This window comes from Remersonia thermophila, chromosome 6 (genome assembly GCF_042764415.1).
Source record: "Remersonia thermophila strain ATCC 22073 chromosome 6, whole genome shotgun sequence".
Classification (NCBI taxonomy): Eukaryota; Fungi; Ascomycota; class Sordariomycetes; order Sordariales; family Chaetomiaceae; genus Remersonia; species Remersonia thermophila.
This window is the reverse complement of record NC_092222.1, coordinates 1103900-1117985: the sequence shown is the minus strand read 5'-3', so window position 1 is coordinate 1117985 and position 14086 is coordinate 1103900. Positions and strand designations below refer to the sequence as shown.

At 67.0% G+C, this 14086-nt stretch overlaps 4 protein-coding genes across 4 annotated transcripts; 2 read left to right on the top strand and 2 right to left on the bottom strand.

Annotated features, from left to right (window-relative positions):
* Nucleotides 1–169: 169 nt before the first annotated feature.
* VTJ83DRAFT_6498 (uncharacterized protein) lies at nt 170–793 on the bottom strand (the record flags this gene model as incomplete). Its single annotated transcript, XM_071013215.1, has 2 exons — nt 170–304; nt 413–793. The coding sequence occupies 2 exons, from the start codon at nt 791–793 to the stop codon at nt 170–172; spliced, it is 516 nt and encodes a 171-aa protein (XP_070864125.1).
* Nucleotides 794–2035: 1242 nt separating this feature from the next.
* Nucleotides 2036–6103, top strand: VTJ83DRAFT_6497 (uncharacterized protein; the record flags this gene model as incomplete). The annotated part of the gene is made up of 8 exons (XM_071013214.1): nt 2036–2241; nt 2370–3614; nt 3709–4534; nt 4648–4854; nt 4916–5096; nt 5158–5374; nt 5443–5971; nt 6059–6103. 8 exons carry the CDS (start codon nt 2036–2038, stop codon nt 6101–6103), a joined length of 3456 nt encoding a protein of 1151 aa, XP_070864124.1.
* A 600-nt stretch (nt 6104–6703) lies between these two features.
* Nucleotides 6704–7881, top strand: VTJ83DRAFT_6496 (uncharacterized protein; the record flags this gene model as incomplete). The annotated part of the gene is made up of 2 exons (XM_071013213.1): nt 6704–6857; nt 6935–7881. The coding sequence occupies 2 exons, from the start codon at nt 6704–6706 to the stop codon at nt 7879–7881; spliced, it is 1101 nt and encodes a 366-aa protein (XP_070864123.1).
* Nucleotides 7882–8420: 539 nt separating this feature from the next.
* VTJ83DRAFT_6495 (uncharacterized protein) lies at nt 8421–12959 on the bottom strand (the record flags this gene model as incomplete). Its single annotated transcript, XM_071013212.1, has 3 exons — nt 8421–9649; nt 9806–12100; nt 12194–12959. The coding sequence occupies 3 exons, from the start codon at nt 12957–12959 to the stop codon at nt 8421–8423; spliced, it is 4290 nt and encodes a 1429-aa protein (XP_070864122.1).
* Nucleotides 12960–14086: the final 1127 nt, after the last annotated feature.

Sequence of the window (14086 nt, the reverse complement as noted above, 5' to 3'; positions counted from 1 at the left end):
AGAACCCATGTATCCCCAAATCCGTAATCCCCAACGCCGAACCTGCCCTCGCCATGCTGCCCTTGGGTATCGACAAAACCTCGTCCCTCAAAACTTTTTTTCTTGCTGTTGCTTTGCACGCAAACTCACAACCCTCCATCGACCAGAAAGGCCCGCCGGCCGCGGCCCCTCATTCCGGCTTGGGCCCGGCAACATCCAGCCCTTCGAGCCCCTGCATGGGATCCTCCGGAACGGAATTCAGCTTGGCCATCTCGGCCGCCTGCTTGTCCTCTTCGCTCACGGCGTGCTCCGCCAGCCATCCCTCCTGTCGCAGACGTTAGTCACGCGCCGAGCTCTCCAGATCCCCATGCGCGCGCATCCATGGCGCGGTTTCGGGCTGTGGGGGGAAGGAGGAGGGGGGGGGGGGGCTTACCTGCTCCCAGACCGCCGTCCGGGCGTTCAGCAGGCCCTGGGCGGTCGCCGACTTGGGCGCCTTGGCCGCCGAGACGCGAATCACCTTGCCAAACAGCTCGGCCTGGTCCATGTTGTCGACGGCCTCGCGCGCGTCGTCGGGGTCCTCGAACTCGACGTAGGCGAACCCGCGGTGGGCGTCTCCGCCCCCGGCGCCGCCCCCGGCGAAAGGCGGTGCTTGGGCCTGAGGCTTGGGGGCGTTGGCGTGGGGGTCGTTGCGGGGGAACGACACGTCGACGATCTCGCCAAAGGGCAGGAAGGCCTCGCGGAGGATGGTGGGGGTGACGCCGGCGGCGAGACCGCCGACGTAGACGGTGGCTTTCCAGCGGGCGGCGTCGGACATGGTGTTTGCCTTTTGAGCGAGTGTGCACTTGTGCGGGAGGTGAGAGGAGGAGAATGATGATGAGAAGGAGGAGGAGGGGAAGGAGGAGGAGGAGGTGATGTGAAAGCGAGAGAGATGGTAGGGCGTGTGTGAGATGAGAAAAGGGGATGAATTGGGCCTTGTCGTGGGACGGTAGGTAACCAGGGACCTTGGGGACTTGATGTCTTGTCCGGCTTGGGGGGGGGGGGGTGATGCTGTATAGGTATAGTTATGATACAGGACAGCAGAAAAAGCCCCCGTCCGAGCCGTCTCCCGTCTTGGATCTCAGGTGTTCCAGGAAGCCAAGGCAGCTCTGAAGGTGGAAGGGATATCACGTGCCGTGTTAGCAAGCAGGCTTTCTTGCACGCGTCAGGGAGGTTGAGGGTTGGAGGTGAGAGGTGCCCGAGAGGTCGAGAGACCCAGCGACAGCCCGACAGGGTTGGAGATGCAATGCCACCTTCCCACCTCGAGCCCCACTTCAGCTTTCCAGCGGAGGTCGGGTCCATTTCAGGTTGGACACCAACCGACAAGGACCCCAAGGAAGCTCCCTCACGGCACCAACGTGGACGCGCAGCTCTGGAGCTTGGTTGTTGTTCCAAAAAAAAAAAAAAAACCTACAGAAAAAAAACCCCATAGAGGATAGATACTTGGGTCTCTTGAGCTGTCATGCTATGAATGCCAATATTACTACGCAGCAGCCCAGGACATGCATGTGAACGAATGAATGCAAGTCGCGTCCCAAGCTGGAAGCTGGAGCTCTTTTTGGAGGGGTAACGTAGGGTTAGGGTTGGACGTTGGGAGGGGACCCATCTGGCGCATGGCGTCGGTCCCCTGGACAGCCGGCGGGTCGAGGCAATCTGGCAACTCGTCGCACCGTCCACGACTCCAAAAGGTCGACTCCTCCTCCTGCTGCTCCCGCTTCTTAGCCCTTGCACCTCGCCTCACACGCCCTCACGGCTCGACATTGCATTGCCGGAGGGCCTCCGCGGTGGGTTTGATTTTCCACCCTTACCCATTGTTGCAGCGTTTCTTTTCTTGCGAACCACCCCCAGGACGCCCGCATCCCCATCGAGCCCAGCCCCTCAGTCCCTCGTTCCTCGTCGGCTCGTTTTGTCCGAGCATCGCACCGTCCGCCGCCCACCGTCCGCCGTCTCACCGTCCACCGTCCACCGTCCACCGTCCACGGCACGCACCGCAGCCGCAGCCACAGCCGCAGCCGACACCATGGTCCGGCTGAGAGAGATCCCGCGGACGGCGGCCTTTGCATGGTCGCCGGGGCCCGTCCCCATCCTCGTCACCGGCACCCGGTCCGGCGCCGTCGATGCCGACTTCTCGGACGAGACCAAGCTCGAGCTGTGGGACCTCCACCTCGATGCCCAAGATCAGAGCCTCGAGCTGCAACCCATAGCCGGCATCAGCACCGAGTCGCGGTACGCGCCCAAGCCAGACATCCCCGTGCACGCCCCGGCCGCCCCGGCCGCCCCGGCCGCCCCGGCCGGTCGTGGCGGGGAGGAGGGGTTCCAAAGCGGAATGCTGACGCCCAGGGAAACCGCTGCAGCTTCTACGACATAGCCTGGGGCGCCCCGAGCGACGACCACCCGCGGGGCGTCATCGCCGGCGCCATGGAGGACGGCGCGCTCCAGCTCTGGGACGCCGCCAAGCTTCTCGCCGGCGAGGAGGCGCTCCTGTCTCGCGACGTCAAGCACACGGGCCCCATCAAGGCCCTCCAGTTCAACCCCCTCCGGCCCCAGGTGCTCGCCACCGCCGGCGCCAAGGGCGAGCTGTTCGTCTGGGACGTCAACGACACGTCGACCGCCTTCCGCCTCGGCACCGCCGCCGCCCACGACATCGACTGCGTCGCCTGGAACCGCAAGGTGTCCAACATCCTGGCCACCGGCAGCGCCGGCGGCTTCGTCACCGTCTGGGACCTCAAGACCAAGAAGGCGTCGCTGACGCTCAACAACAACCGCAAGCCCGTCAGCGCCCTCGCCTGGGACCCCAACAACTCGACCACCCTCCTCACGGGCACCTCGGACGACAACACCCCCGTCGTCCTGCTGTGGAACCTCCGCAACTCGCAGGCCCCCGAGCGCACCCTGCAGGGCCACGACCAGGGCATCCTCGCCCTGTCGTGGTGCCAGCAGGACGCCGGCCTGCTCGTCTCGTGCGGCAAGGACAACCGCGCCCTCGTCTGGAACCCCCAGACGGGCGAGCGCTACGGCGAGTTCCCCGAGGCCACCAACTGGATCTTCTCGGCCCGCTTCGACCCGGGCCACCCCAACCTGGTCGCCGTCGCCTCCTTTGACGGCCGCATCTCCATCCACACCCTGCAAAACACCAACCCCGCCGCCGTCCCCGCCGCCCAGTCCGCCCTCGACGACGACGACTTCTTCTCCAAGGCCCCGACCCAGATCCAGGGCGCCTCCTTCTCCCTGCCCCGCGCCCCCGTCTGGCTCGAGCGGCCCGTCGGCGTCTCGTTCGGCTACGGCGGCAAGATCGTCCTGTTCCGCAAGAACGACGCCCCCGCCGGCCAGCCCCGCTCGTCCAGGATCCTCATCACGGGCTTCACCGTCGACTCGGACATCGGCTCCGCCACCGACAGGTTCGAGGAGGCCTTCCGCGCCGGCGACGTCGCCTCCATCTGCGACGAGCGCGCCGCCGAGGCCAAGACGGACGAGGACAAGGAGGACTGGCTCGTCCTCAAGACGCTGAGCGAGTCGGACGGCCGCACAAAGATCCTCGACCACCTGGGCTTCTCCAAGGCCGCCGGCGACGGCGAGGCTTCGCACGAGGACCAAGACGCGTCGGCCGGGCGGGCCAACGGCGACGCCGCCGCCCCGCCGCCGCCCCCGCCGCCGCCCCGCCGCCGACAAGCCGCAAAAGGGCGACGCGGCGAGCGCGTGGCCCGACGGCGACGGCGACGACGGCGAGGACGACTTCTTGTCGGATCTCGCCCCGGCCAAGGGCGCCAAGACGGACAACCCGTTCCGGCTCCTCGGCGAGGGCGATGCCGCCGAGGACGGCATCACGCGGGCCGTCATCCTCGGCGACTTTGCCAAGGCCGTCGACGTCGCCCTGAAGCAGGACCGCGTCGCCGACGCCTTCCTCCTGGCCAACTGCGGCGGCAAGGAGCTCGTCGACAAGGTGCAGGCGGCCTACCTCGCCCAAAAGAAGGGCTCCCCGAGCTACCTGCGCCTCGTCGGCTCCATCCTCCACAAGAACCTGTGGGACGTGGTGTACAACGCCGACCTGGACCACTGGAAGGAGGCCATGGTGACGCTGTGCACCTTTGCCGAGCCGTCCGAGTTCCCCGACCTCTGCGAGGCGCTCGGCGACCGCATCCTCGAGTCGGGCTCGCGCCAGGACGCGTCCTTTTGCTACCTGGTGGGCTCCAAGCTCGACAAGCTGGTCGACATCTGGCTGGCCGCCCTCGCCGAGGCCGAGCAGAGCGGCCTGCAGGAGGCCACCGCCAACGACTCGAGCTTCTCGATCCACGCCCGCGCCCTGCAGCACTTCATCGAGAAGGTGACCGTCTTCCGCCACGTCACCCGGTTCGCCGACGGCGAGAAGGAGCTCCGCGAGGGCTGGAAGCTCGCCTCCCTCTACGACAAGTACGTCGAGTACGCCGAGATCGTCGCGTCCCAGGGCCACCTCGCCGTCGCCCAGCGGTATCTGGACCTGCTCCCCACCCACTTCCCCGCCGCCGAGGTGGCCAGGAACCGCGTCCGCCTCGCCACCCAAAAGGCGTCCCCGTCGGCGGCCGCCGCCGGCCAGCGCCACGCCGCCGCCCCCGCCTCGCGCGTCGCGACCGCACGGGCACGCCCGTGGGCTACCAGCCGCCCGCCGCCGCCTCGTCCAACCCGTACGCCCCGGCGGGCCCGAGCCTGATCCAATCCTCGGCCCCCGTCTCCCACGGCGCCCCGCCCACGGCCGCGCCGGCGGGCTACCAGCCGCCCGCCGCCGTCTCGTCCAACCCGTACGCCCCGGCGGGTCCGAACCTGATCCAGCCCTCCGGCCCCGGCCCGGCTCCGGCGCGCCGAACCGTACGCTCCTGCCGGCGGCGGCTACGCCCCTCCGTCCGCGGGCGGGTATGCGCCGCCGCAGCCGTACGGCCAGCCGACCCCTCCGCCTCCTAGGAACGCCGGGCCTCCTCCCGCCGCGACCAGGAAGGACGTGGGCAACTGGAACGACGTGCCCATGGTGGTGAAGGCGCCCGTGCGCAAGAGCACCCCGAGCGTGGCGCCCGTGACGGCCCCCTTCCCCGGCCCGGCCGCCGGCCTGCAAGGTCCCCCGCCGTCGGCGCGTACCAGAGGAGCGCGCCGACCCCGCCGCCGCCGCCTCCCAAGGCCGGGCCGCCTCGCAACACGCCGTCGGTGGACCGCCGCCCCAGGCGGGCCAGATCCCGCCCCGGCCGTCGTCCGTCACCTCCAACGCGTCGACCAACCCCTACGTTCCCGCGGCGCCTCCGCCGGCCGGCCTGCCGTCGCCCATGGTCCCTCCGCCTGCCCCGCGCACCGCGTCGCCGTACAACCCGCCTCCCGCCGGCCCGCCGCCGTCCAACCGGTACGCGCCGGCCCCGGCGGCGGCGCCGGCCCAGTCGTCGTACGCCCCGCCTCCCCGGCGGCCGCCAGCCCCTACGCCGCGCCCCGCCTCCGCCGCAGCAGCAGCAGTTCGCGACGGCCCCGCCGCCGCAGGCCTCGCGCCCTCCCCTCGGCCCGCCGCCCAAGGCGGGCTCTCCCGCGGCGGCCGCCGGCCCGCCTAGGGCCGCCCCGCCGCCGCAGGGGCCGCGGCCTCGCCAAGACCCGCCCCGGCGCAGGCGGCGACCCTCCCCCTGCTCCGCCGCCGCAGGCCGAGAGGCGGCCGCCCGGCGACCGGTCCAACATCCCGCCGAACGCGCAGCGGCTGGTGGAGGTGCTCAGCGCCGACATGCAGCGGGTGGCGGCCAAGGCGCCGGCGACGTTCGCGCCGCAGGTCCGGGACACGCAGAAGCGGCTCAACATCTTGTTTGACCACCTCAACAACCACGAGCTGGTCAAGCCGGACACGATCGAGCAGCTGACGCTGGTGGCCGAGGCCATCGCGGCCAAGAATTACGACGAGGCGTCGAGAATCCAGACCGAGGTGCTCAAGACCAAGACGGAAGAATGCGGGCAGTGGATGGTGAGTTGTTTTTTTTTTTTTTTTCTGTTGTCGCGCTCGACCTGGACCGCGTTGCGTTGAGAGAGGACGGTGCTAACATGGATGCAGACGGGGCTCAAGCGGCTGATCAGCATGAGCAAGGCGACGCCTTGAAGAAGAAGCAGGGCGTGATGAGCGAGTCGTTGTGGTTGTCATGGTGGTGGGAGCGGCTCAGATCAGAATGTAGACTGGTGATGATGAATGAGCACTGTTGGTGGTACATTTCGCCTTGGGTGTCGTCTTCGTCTTGGTTTGTTTTGCAAAAAAAGCGCGGCTCGCAGCGACCTACCTGCTGAGCCTGTCCGTCTTGGTGTCCGCCCCTGTCCATCTCTCTCTCTGTGTGTTGCCCCGTGCGTGAAGCGGGCGTGCTTCTGTCACAGGGCTGGGCTCGTTTGACGACCGGCTCTGACCAATTCGATGCGTTGTCTCCGGCTGCCGTCAACCCTAACCCTGGGGGTGGTGGAGCTGAGCTTCGATAAGATAAGGCGTGTGCGGGTGTAAGCTGGCATCGGACGACCAGCACACACACACAACGAGCCAACACCAACACCATCGTCCGTCCTCCTTTCAACCCACCCACCCACCCACCACCCAACGAACCACACACAACCACGCCATTACGACTCGGTCATCGGCACATCGGGCTTGTACGAGGCACAAAGAAAAAGAAAAGAAGCCGGTGTCTCTCGTTGTTGACGTCCATCGGCTTCCACCATGGCCGAGCTTACCCCCGAGGAAGAGGCCGCCGCCGCGGCGCGCGAAGAAGAGGCTCGTCGCCTGCGCAAGGCCCGCCGCGAGGCCAAGATCAAGGCCGGCGCCGGCGACAGGCTGAGCAAGATCACCGGCCTGGCCGGCGGTGTGCCCAAGAGTACGAGGAAGCCTGGCGTTCCTGTCGGTTGGGTCCGTCCGTTCCGTCTGCCCGCGGCTAACCTCGATGCGTCCCAGACCCCCCTCCCGCTCCGTCTTCCACCGCCCCCGCTGCTCCTGCGGCCACGGCGGCCACGGCGGCATCGTCGACATCGTCGGATCAGCAGGCGAAGAAGCACCACCCCGATCCGGCCGAGGTCGACATCTCGGAGCACTTTTACGAACCCAAGACGACCCCGCGCCCCTCGGCACCACCGGCCGGTCCCGCGGAGGAGGGACCCGTCCTCGACGAGGCCCAGCTCCGCCGCATGATGCTCGGCTTCGACCCCCCGGCCCGTGCCGGCGCTTCTCCGGGCACCTTGCCGGAAGGGGACGACCCGATGATGAAGCTCATGATGCAAATGCTCGGCGGCGGTGCTGGTGGTGCTGGTGGACCCGGAGGTGATGCCCCCGCCAACCCCTTCGCGGCCATTCTGCAGCAGCAGCAGCAGCAGCAGCAACAACAACAACAACAACAACGACCACCCGGCGCCGGGCCAGGCCAACACCAAGCCCAGCCACCGCTCCCCTCCAAAGCCGCCTCCCTCTGGCGCATCCTGCACACCCTCATCGCCCTCTCCCTGGGCCTCTACGTCGTCCTGGCGACCCCCTTCACCGGCACCAAGCTGGCCCGCGACCGCGCGGCGGCGGCCGAGGCCGGGTCCGCCGAGGAGCGCGCGCTGCTGGGCGACGGCCTCGGCGCCGCGCGGGACCGCTTCTTTTGGGCGTTTGCGACCGCCGAGGCGGCCCTGCTCGGGACGCGGTGGCTCGTCGACCGCGGCGGCAGCCGCCTCTCGTCCTCGGCGGCGGCGGCGGCGGGCGGCGGCGCGGGCGGGCTGCTGGGCCTGGCCGCGGGCTTCCTGCCGCCGGCGGCCAAGGCGAGGGTCGAGCTGGCGATGCGGTACGCCGAGGCGGCCGGCAGGGTCCGCGGGGACGTGCTGGTTTGCGTGTTTGTGCTCGGGGTGGGGGCTTGGTGGAGGGGATAGAAGGGACCCAGAGGCGAGACGGAACAAGCAAGGACCGTTATTCATGCGCATCTGCGTAGGCAGCTCACCGTGCAGAATGTATCTCTCCGAGTCTCCATTTCCTTTATGACATGTCTAGCGTGAGAACCGTTGGCACGCCAGAGCGTCCCATCGCTAGGCTGTACTGTGAATCAGCATGGCATTCCGTAGAGCAGTTCGGACGTTCCCCTCTGTCCCAGGAATCCCATGACATCACCGGCGGGCCGTGTTGAGAAGAAGCTCTCGCGCCATCGCATGATTTTCTTTCCATGATTGGTTGGAAGCGTCCCTGCGGCTCATGGGCGCCGTTGTTTGGAACGGAACGGCATCTGCACGATCAGATATGTAGATGTATATCTATATCTATATGTATATATATACCTAGGCATACGTGCAAACGCCATCCACCGAAGCGTGCGCACGCGCGCTCCTCATCGTCCCGCGCATCCCACCTCGTTTTCACACCCCTGCCCTCAACCATCCCATCTCACGCACCCGCCCACGCAACAAGCAACAAGCTACTACCTCAGGCCAAACCCTTCGCTCTCCCTCACCGCTCTCCACAGCACCTGTTCGAACCGCGCCCTTGCCTCCCTCCGCCGCTCATCCTCGTCGTCGTCGTCGTCGTCGTCGTCGTTGTCCTGACTGTTCCGAGGCGGCACCCTGGCCCTCCAAAGCCCGATCGAGTTGAAGCACGTCCTCGCCGTCGGGAACCGCCCGCACTCGTCGCCCAGGCACGCGACGCGGATGGACAGGGCGGCCTCGCCGGCGGCGGGGACGCGGTCCGAGCCCGTGATGAAGGCGAGCAGGCGGCGCTGGTCCTGAGGCGCGGCGCGGCGCCAGGCGTCCCAGAACCAGCGGACCGTCGGCTCCCTCTCGGCGTCGTCTTGCGCTTCCGGCTGCCGTTGGGCTGGGGAAGCGTCGGCGTCGGAGCCGGCGTCGGAGTCGGTGCCGGTGTCGGGGGGGTTGGAGCGGCGGTTGTTGCTCGCGGGCATCGCGGCGGTGGAGTTTGCCCGACGCTCGCTCTCGCGGCGCGCCGCCGCCGCCGCCGCCGCCGCCGCGGCAGAAGCAGCAGCAGGATTCTTGCCGCTGCCCCAGCCCTCGTAGATCGCCACGCCTTTCAGCACCTCGACGTCCAGCTTCTCGCCCACGCCCCCGCTCCCGCGGAGCAGCAGCTCGATCTCCTCGGGCCGAAACAGGGGCAGCGCGTCCGAGCTGTCCACCACGGTGTAGAACCCGCGCTTGAACGGCTCAAACTGCCTCGCGACCGACGTGCCGAGCAGGTACCTGACGTAGGCATCCACGTACTCCCTTCGGTTGTCCCTCGTGACGGCCCTCGTCGCGCCGCCGGGGCACAGGGGCACGGTCTCGACGGCGCCGTAGCGGTTGGTGTCGATGGAGAAGACGAGGCCGAACGTGTCTTCAAAGTCGTCGCCGTCGTAGGTGAGGAGCTGGCGCAGCCCGTGGGCAACCGACGGGCGATACTCGGCGAGGTCGTCGAGGGTCGGCGCGTACGAGGGGGACGGGGCGGTGGCGGTCGCAGGGGACGACGAGGAGTAACACGAAGAAAAGGCGGGGGCCGCCGCAAGGAGCTTGCGAAAGGCGAAGGGCGGCAGGGCGACGTCGAGCATGATGGAGTTGTAGAGGGCCAGGCCGAGGACGACGCCGACGAGGAAGAACTGCTCGGACGGCTCGAGAGCGTTGGGGTTGAAGTAGCAGTAGCGCGAGTCCTCGTCGTACAGGAAGAGGCCTACGAGAGCCACGAGCGAGATGGTTGGTCAGTCACTGAAACGGAAAAAAAGGGGGAGGGGATCGAAGTCACGGCAGTCGGACAACAACAACAACATCATCAACGACGACGACGATGATGACGAAAAAAAAAAAAGGAAAAAAAAAAAAGACGTACCATGCTCCGGACTAAACACCTCCCTGACCAACAACAAAAACCACTCCTTCCGCAGGCCGCCCGCATCCAGCCCCTCTTCGCCCAAGAAACGCACGCGCAGGGCCTTTTTGAGATCGCCGCCGCCGGCGCCGACCGCCTCGCTGACGGCCCGCAGGCTGTCCTCGACGAGGCAGTCGCGGCGGACGCTGAGGAGAAAGACCTGCTGGGCGAGGCGGTTGGACAGGATGCTGTCGAAAAAGGCGTCGCGGGCGCGCGTCTCCATCTGGCGGCGGGCCTCGTGCTGGAGGATGCGCATCTTGGCCCCCATGCTCAGCAGGAAGGGGTACTGGCAAAAGGTGAAGGGGCCTTGCTGTTGTTCATTTTGTTGTTGTAGTTGTTGTAGTTGTTGTTGTTGTTGTTGCTGCTGCTGCTGATGGAGCTGCTGCTGATGGTGGTGGTGGGAGTGTTGCTTCGCCTGCTGGCGACGGCTCTCCCAAACGTCAAAATCGACCACCAGGTCGGAGTCGTCGAGCAAGGTCATGTAGAAATCGCTCGTGGCGAGGACCTGGCCCGGGGCTCGTACCAGCCCGCAGGATGGTGCTCGCTGCGTTAGGTTGTGCCACCGGCGGCTGCTCGTGTTGTTGTTGTTGTTGTTGGTGTTGCCGTCGCCCTCGTTCGACGGGCCGCGCCGGACATGGGTCATGTTGTTGGCGTGAAACAACAAGCCGAGAACCTTTGCGGCGGCGCGGATCTGCCAATCCTCCCGGTACACCACCTTGTTCTTTTTCTCCTGCTGCTTCCTGGCTCGTTGCGTGGTTCCCGGGCCCGATCGGCTGCCGCCGCTCGCCCCGCCGCCGCTGCCCAGGGCCGCGTGCAGGGCGGCCGTCGTCGAGCTGGGGCCGAAGCTGGGAACCAGGCCGCCGATGAGATCGATCTCGGCCTGGTACTTCTTTTCGTTCTGGCGCACGAGCCGGTACGTCAAGAACCCCGAGAAGAGCTCCTTGGTCCGCACAAAGGCCGTCTCCGGGTACCGGGCCAGCCAGCCGACCAGGTGGTCTTGGCAGAGCGAGCTCACGTTGGACAGGAGCCCCGCGATGCGTTTGATGATGACCGAGTATCGCCCCGACGACGGGCCTGCGCCGCTCTGAGAGGACGAGCCGCCGCCCGCGCTGCCGCCGGTCGCTGGCGGAAACGCTCCGGCGTACGGCGTGTACCAGGCGTGAAGGAGCGGGTTGGCGGCCAGGATGAGCAGGAACCGCAGCTCCTGCGGCTCGAGGAGGCGGCGGCCGGGGCGCTTGAGGATGGCCTCGCTGGCCTTGAGAAGGGCCCGGTGCACCCGTTCCTGGCCGACGAGGATCTGGGCCTCGACGTCTCGCAGCTCGGCGGGGGACAGGGCCAGGGCGGGGTCCTGCGCGACCATGCCCTCGTAGATGGCGCGCCAGCGCCGCGCCGGCTCGAGAACGGCGGCGTACCACGCGTCCATCTCGGCCCAGTCGATGTGCGGGCTGCGGGAGCTGACCATCGAGGGGCTGCCGCCGCCGCCGCCGCCGCTGCCGTCGAGGCTCCTGCCGGGATGCAGCGTCCTGCCGCTCTGAGGAGGGAGCCCGGCATCGGGGTTGTGCCCCGTCCACCAGGTGCCGTTCTCGGCGACGTCGCCCAGCAGCAGCAGCTTCGGGTCGAGGTCCGGCACGGGCTGGCTCGTGCTGGCGCTGCGGACCTCCCTGCGCGGAGCGGCGACGTTCTCGGAAGGGCGACGGGACCTGGGGCGTCCCGAGGGGCCGCTCGCGGGGTGGCTTCGGGGGACCAGAAACGATCGGTTGAGGCAGGCGAAGGACGTGACGCTCGCCGTGATGTAGTCCTCCAGGGGCCGAAAGATGCGCTTGGCCGCCTCGGCCGGGCTCGGGGGCGGAGGGCGTGTGGGCGGCGGCGGTGCCGATGCTGGTGCCGGTGCCGGTGCCGGCGCGGGTGGCCGACCGTCAAGCAACGAAGCGGGAGAGGATGTCGCCGAAGCGCCAGCCCAGCTGGGAGCGCGGCGGCGGTGGCCTTGGTGACGAGACGGGCCCGGGGAGGAGCCCGGGAAGCAGCGCGGCTCCAAGTCCAGCGGCTTGTTGGCTCGCAGGGGAAGCAAAGACGCCGGGTTCGCAGGGGCCGGCGTGCCGTCGTGACCCGGCCGGGGATGAAGAGAAGGAGGGGCCCTTGCCCCTGGGCCCGGGACGGCGCCCTTCCCCGGCGACGACCTCCTCAAGGCCGACGCAAGGAACGAGCGCAGGCACTGATCAACCAGCAACCCGGTATGGCCGAGCGAGATGGGTCGTTCTGCCAAGAGCGTCAGCGTGCATGCGACAACCTGTGCACGGCGTCCGTCGTTTTTTTTTTTTTTTCCCCTCCCGGGACCGCTCCTTTGCTTACCCTTGAGCTCGGGCGGCTGCTGCGGCGGCGCGTCGTCCGACGTGACGGCCACCTCGGGAACCACCATCCCCGACCCGGTCCGGCGATGCGTCCCCGCCGCCGGAGCCCTCGCCAGGTCGTTGATGGTCAGGCAGATGGAGCACCGGAAGACGGGCAGGTCCTTGGGCCAGCGGACGAGCGAAGCGCACGTCATGCAGCGGCCGGTGGCAAAGTCGCGATGGGAGCTGGTGCTCCGGACCCCGGCGGTCGAATGGCCTCGGACGTGGCCGCGCATGGGTCCCGGCGGCGGCGCGAGAGCCCCCGAGCTTTTGGACCCGGACCCGGACCCGGACGCACCGCCGCGGGGGATGCCGTAATCGTCATCGTCGTCGTCGTCGTCATCGCCGTCGCCCCCGGCTCCCGCAGCGCCGGCCTTCTTCTTTCCGCGACCAAAAAAGAGAAAGGGGTGGCTGAGGGAGCGAGCGTGGCGCGAACGAGGGGGCTGCAGGCGTTGTTGTTGCTGTTGTTGATGTGCCTGTTGCTGCTGCTGGTGCTGCTGGTGCTGGTACTGCGACTGCGACCGCGACCGCGACCGCGACCGCAACCGGGACCGGGACCGGGACCGGGACTTTTGCCGGCGGCGAGGGTGGATGCCCTCATCGGACGAGCTCGAGTCCCCTTCCCCTTGCAGCTGATGGCCCTGCATCGTGTCCCAGACGTCGATTTCCTCGACGCGCGAGGCGCTGCGGTAGCGGGCGCCGCTGTTGGCCGCTGGTGTTGGTGCCATGGGCTCGGATGGCGGGCCCCTGGCCGTCGCCGTGAGGGTGCGAAGGCGAAGGCGGCGGCGGCGGCGGCGGCGGCGGCGGCGGCGGCGGTGGTGGTAGTGGTGGTGGTGGTGGTGGTGGTGGCGGTGGTTATGGTCTGCCTTGACCTATCCGCTAATTACCATGTACAGCACCTTGTTCACGGCCCCAAACGGGCTTCCTTTGTCTTGACGTCGGGGTCGTTGTGCTCATGGCCCGAGGAACATGAGTCGAGGCCGGCTCCCCTCCGAGTCAACGACGCATTGATGTCGGGTACCAGTCGCTAAGGATGCTTAGCCGTACAAGTAGGTACAGCGCTGTAACCTTGAACTTCAGAAATGCTCTGCCCCTGGACCCAACGGGGCTTTTTTGGCCGGACGGCCGACAACCTCAACAAAAGAAATCCGGCGTCCAGTCGTCGTCGTCGTCGTCTTCGTCTTCGTCTCTCCAGGGCCGGCAATCTTCAAGCCGAACGGGAAGCAAGCACAAGAAAGAACAAAAAATCAAGAAAATAAAAAGACAGAAAGTGGCACCATTTCTTCAGCTCTTGCTGACGCCAATAGAGATGCAAAATGGGGTAGAGTAACGGTTCCCAGACGGGGCTGAGCTCCCCCAGCCCAATCCATGTCGTCCGTGTCTTTGATGCCCGCCGCATTTGTCGCCGCCCCTGGACATCGCTAACCCACCCCCCCCCTGATCTGACTCCGTATAACTAGTGAGCTAGCTACTAACTAACTATGTACATTCAGTACCCGACAGTAAACAAGTAATTCACGTTAAACATGTCAACACCACCAAGCCGCCCAAACCGCTGGCTGGACCTGCACCTGCACACACGATCCCGTTGAGAATATACAAGACAAAAACAAAAGAAAAGAAAAGAAAAATCCCACAAATGTCAGAGCCATACCCGGCAGCGGAGGATGGATGACCTCTCTCCACCGTTTCAATTCCTCGTATTCTTCTATGGAGCATTACTTCGTAGCAAAACCAAGCAGATCGGCACGCTTGGCCCCTCCGACCTTCAGATCCGTTGGAGAATACCAAGTTTCATCCTCCTTCCCCTCAGACACCGTAGCCCACCGCGTTCAAACGCTCGACCGACACCCCG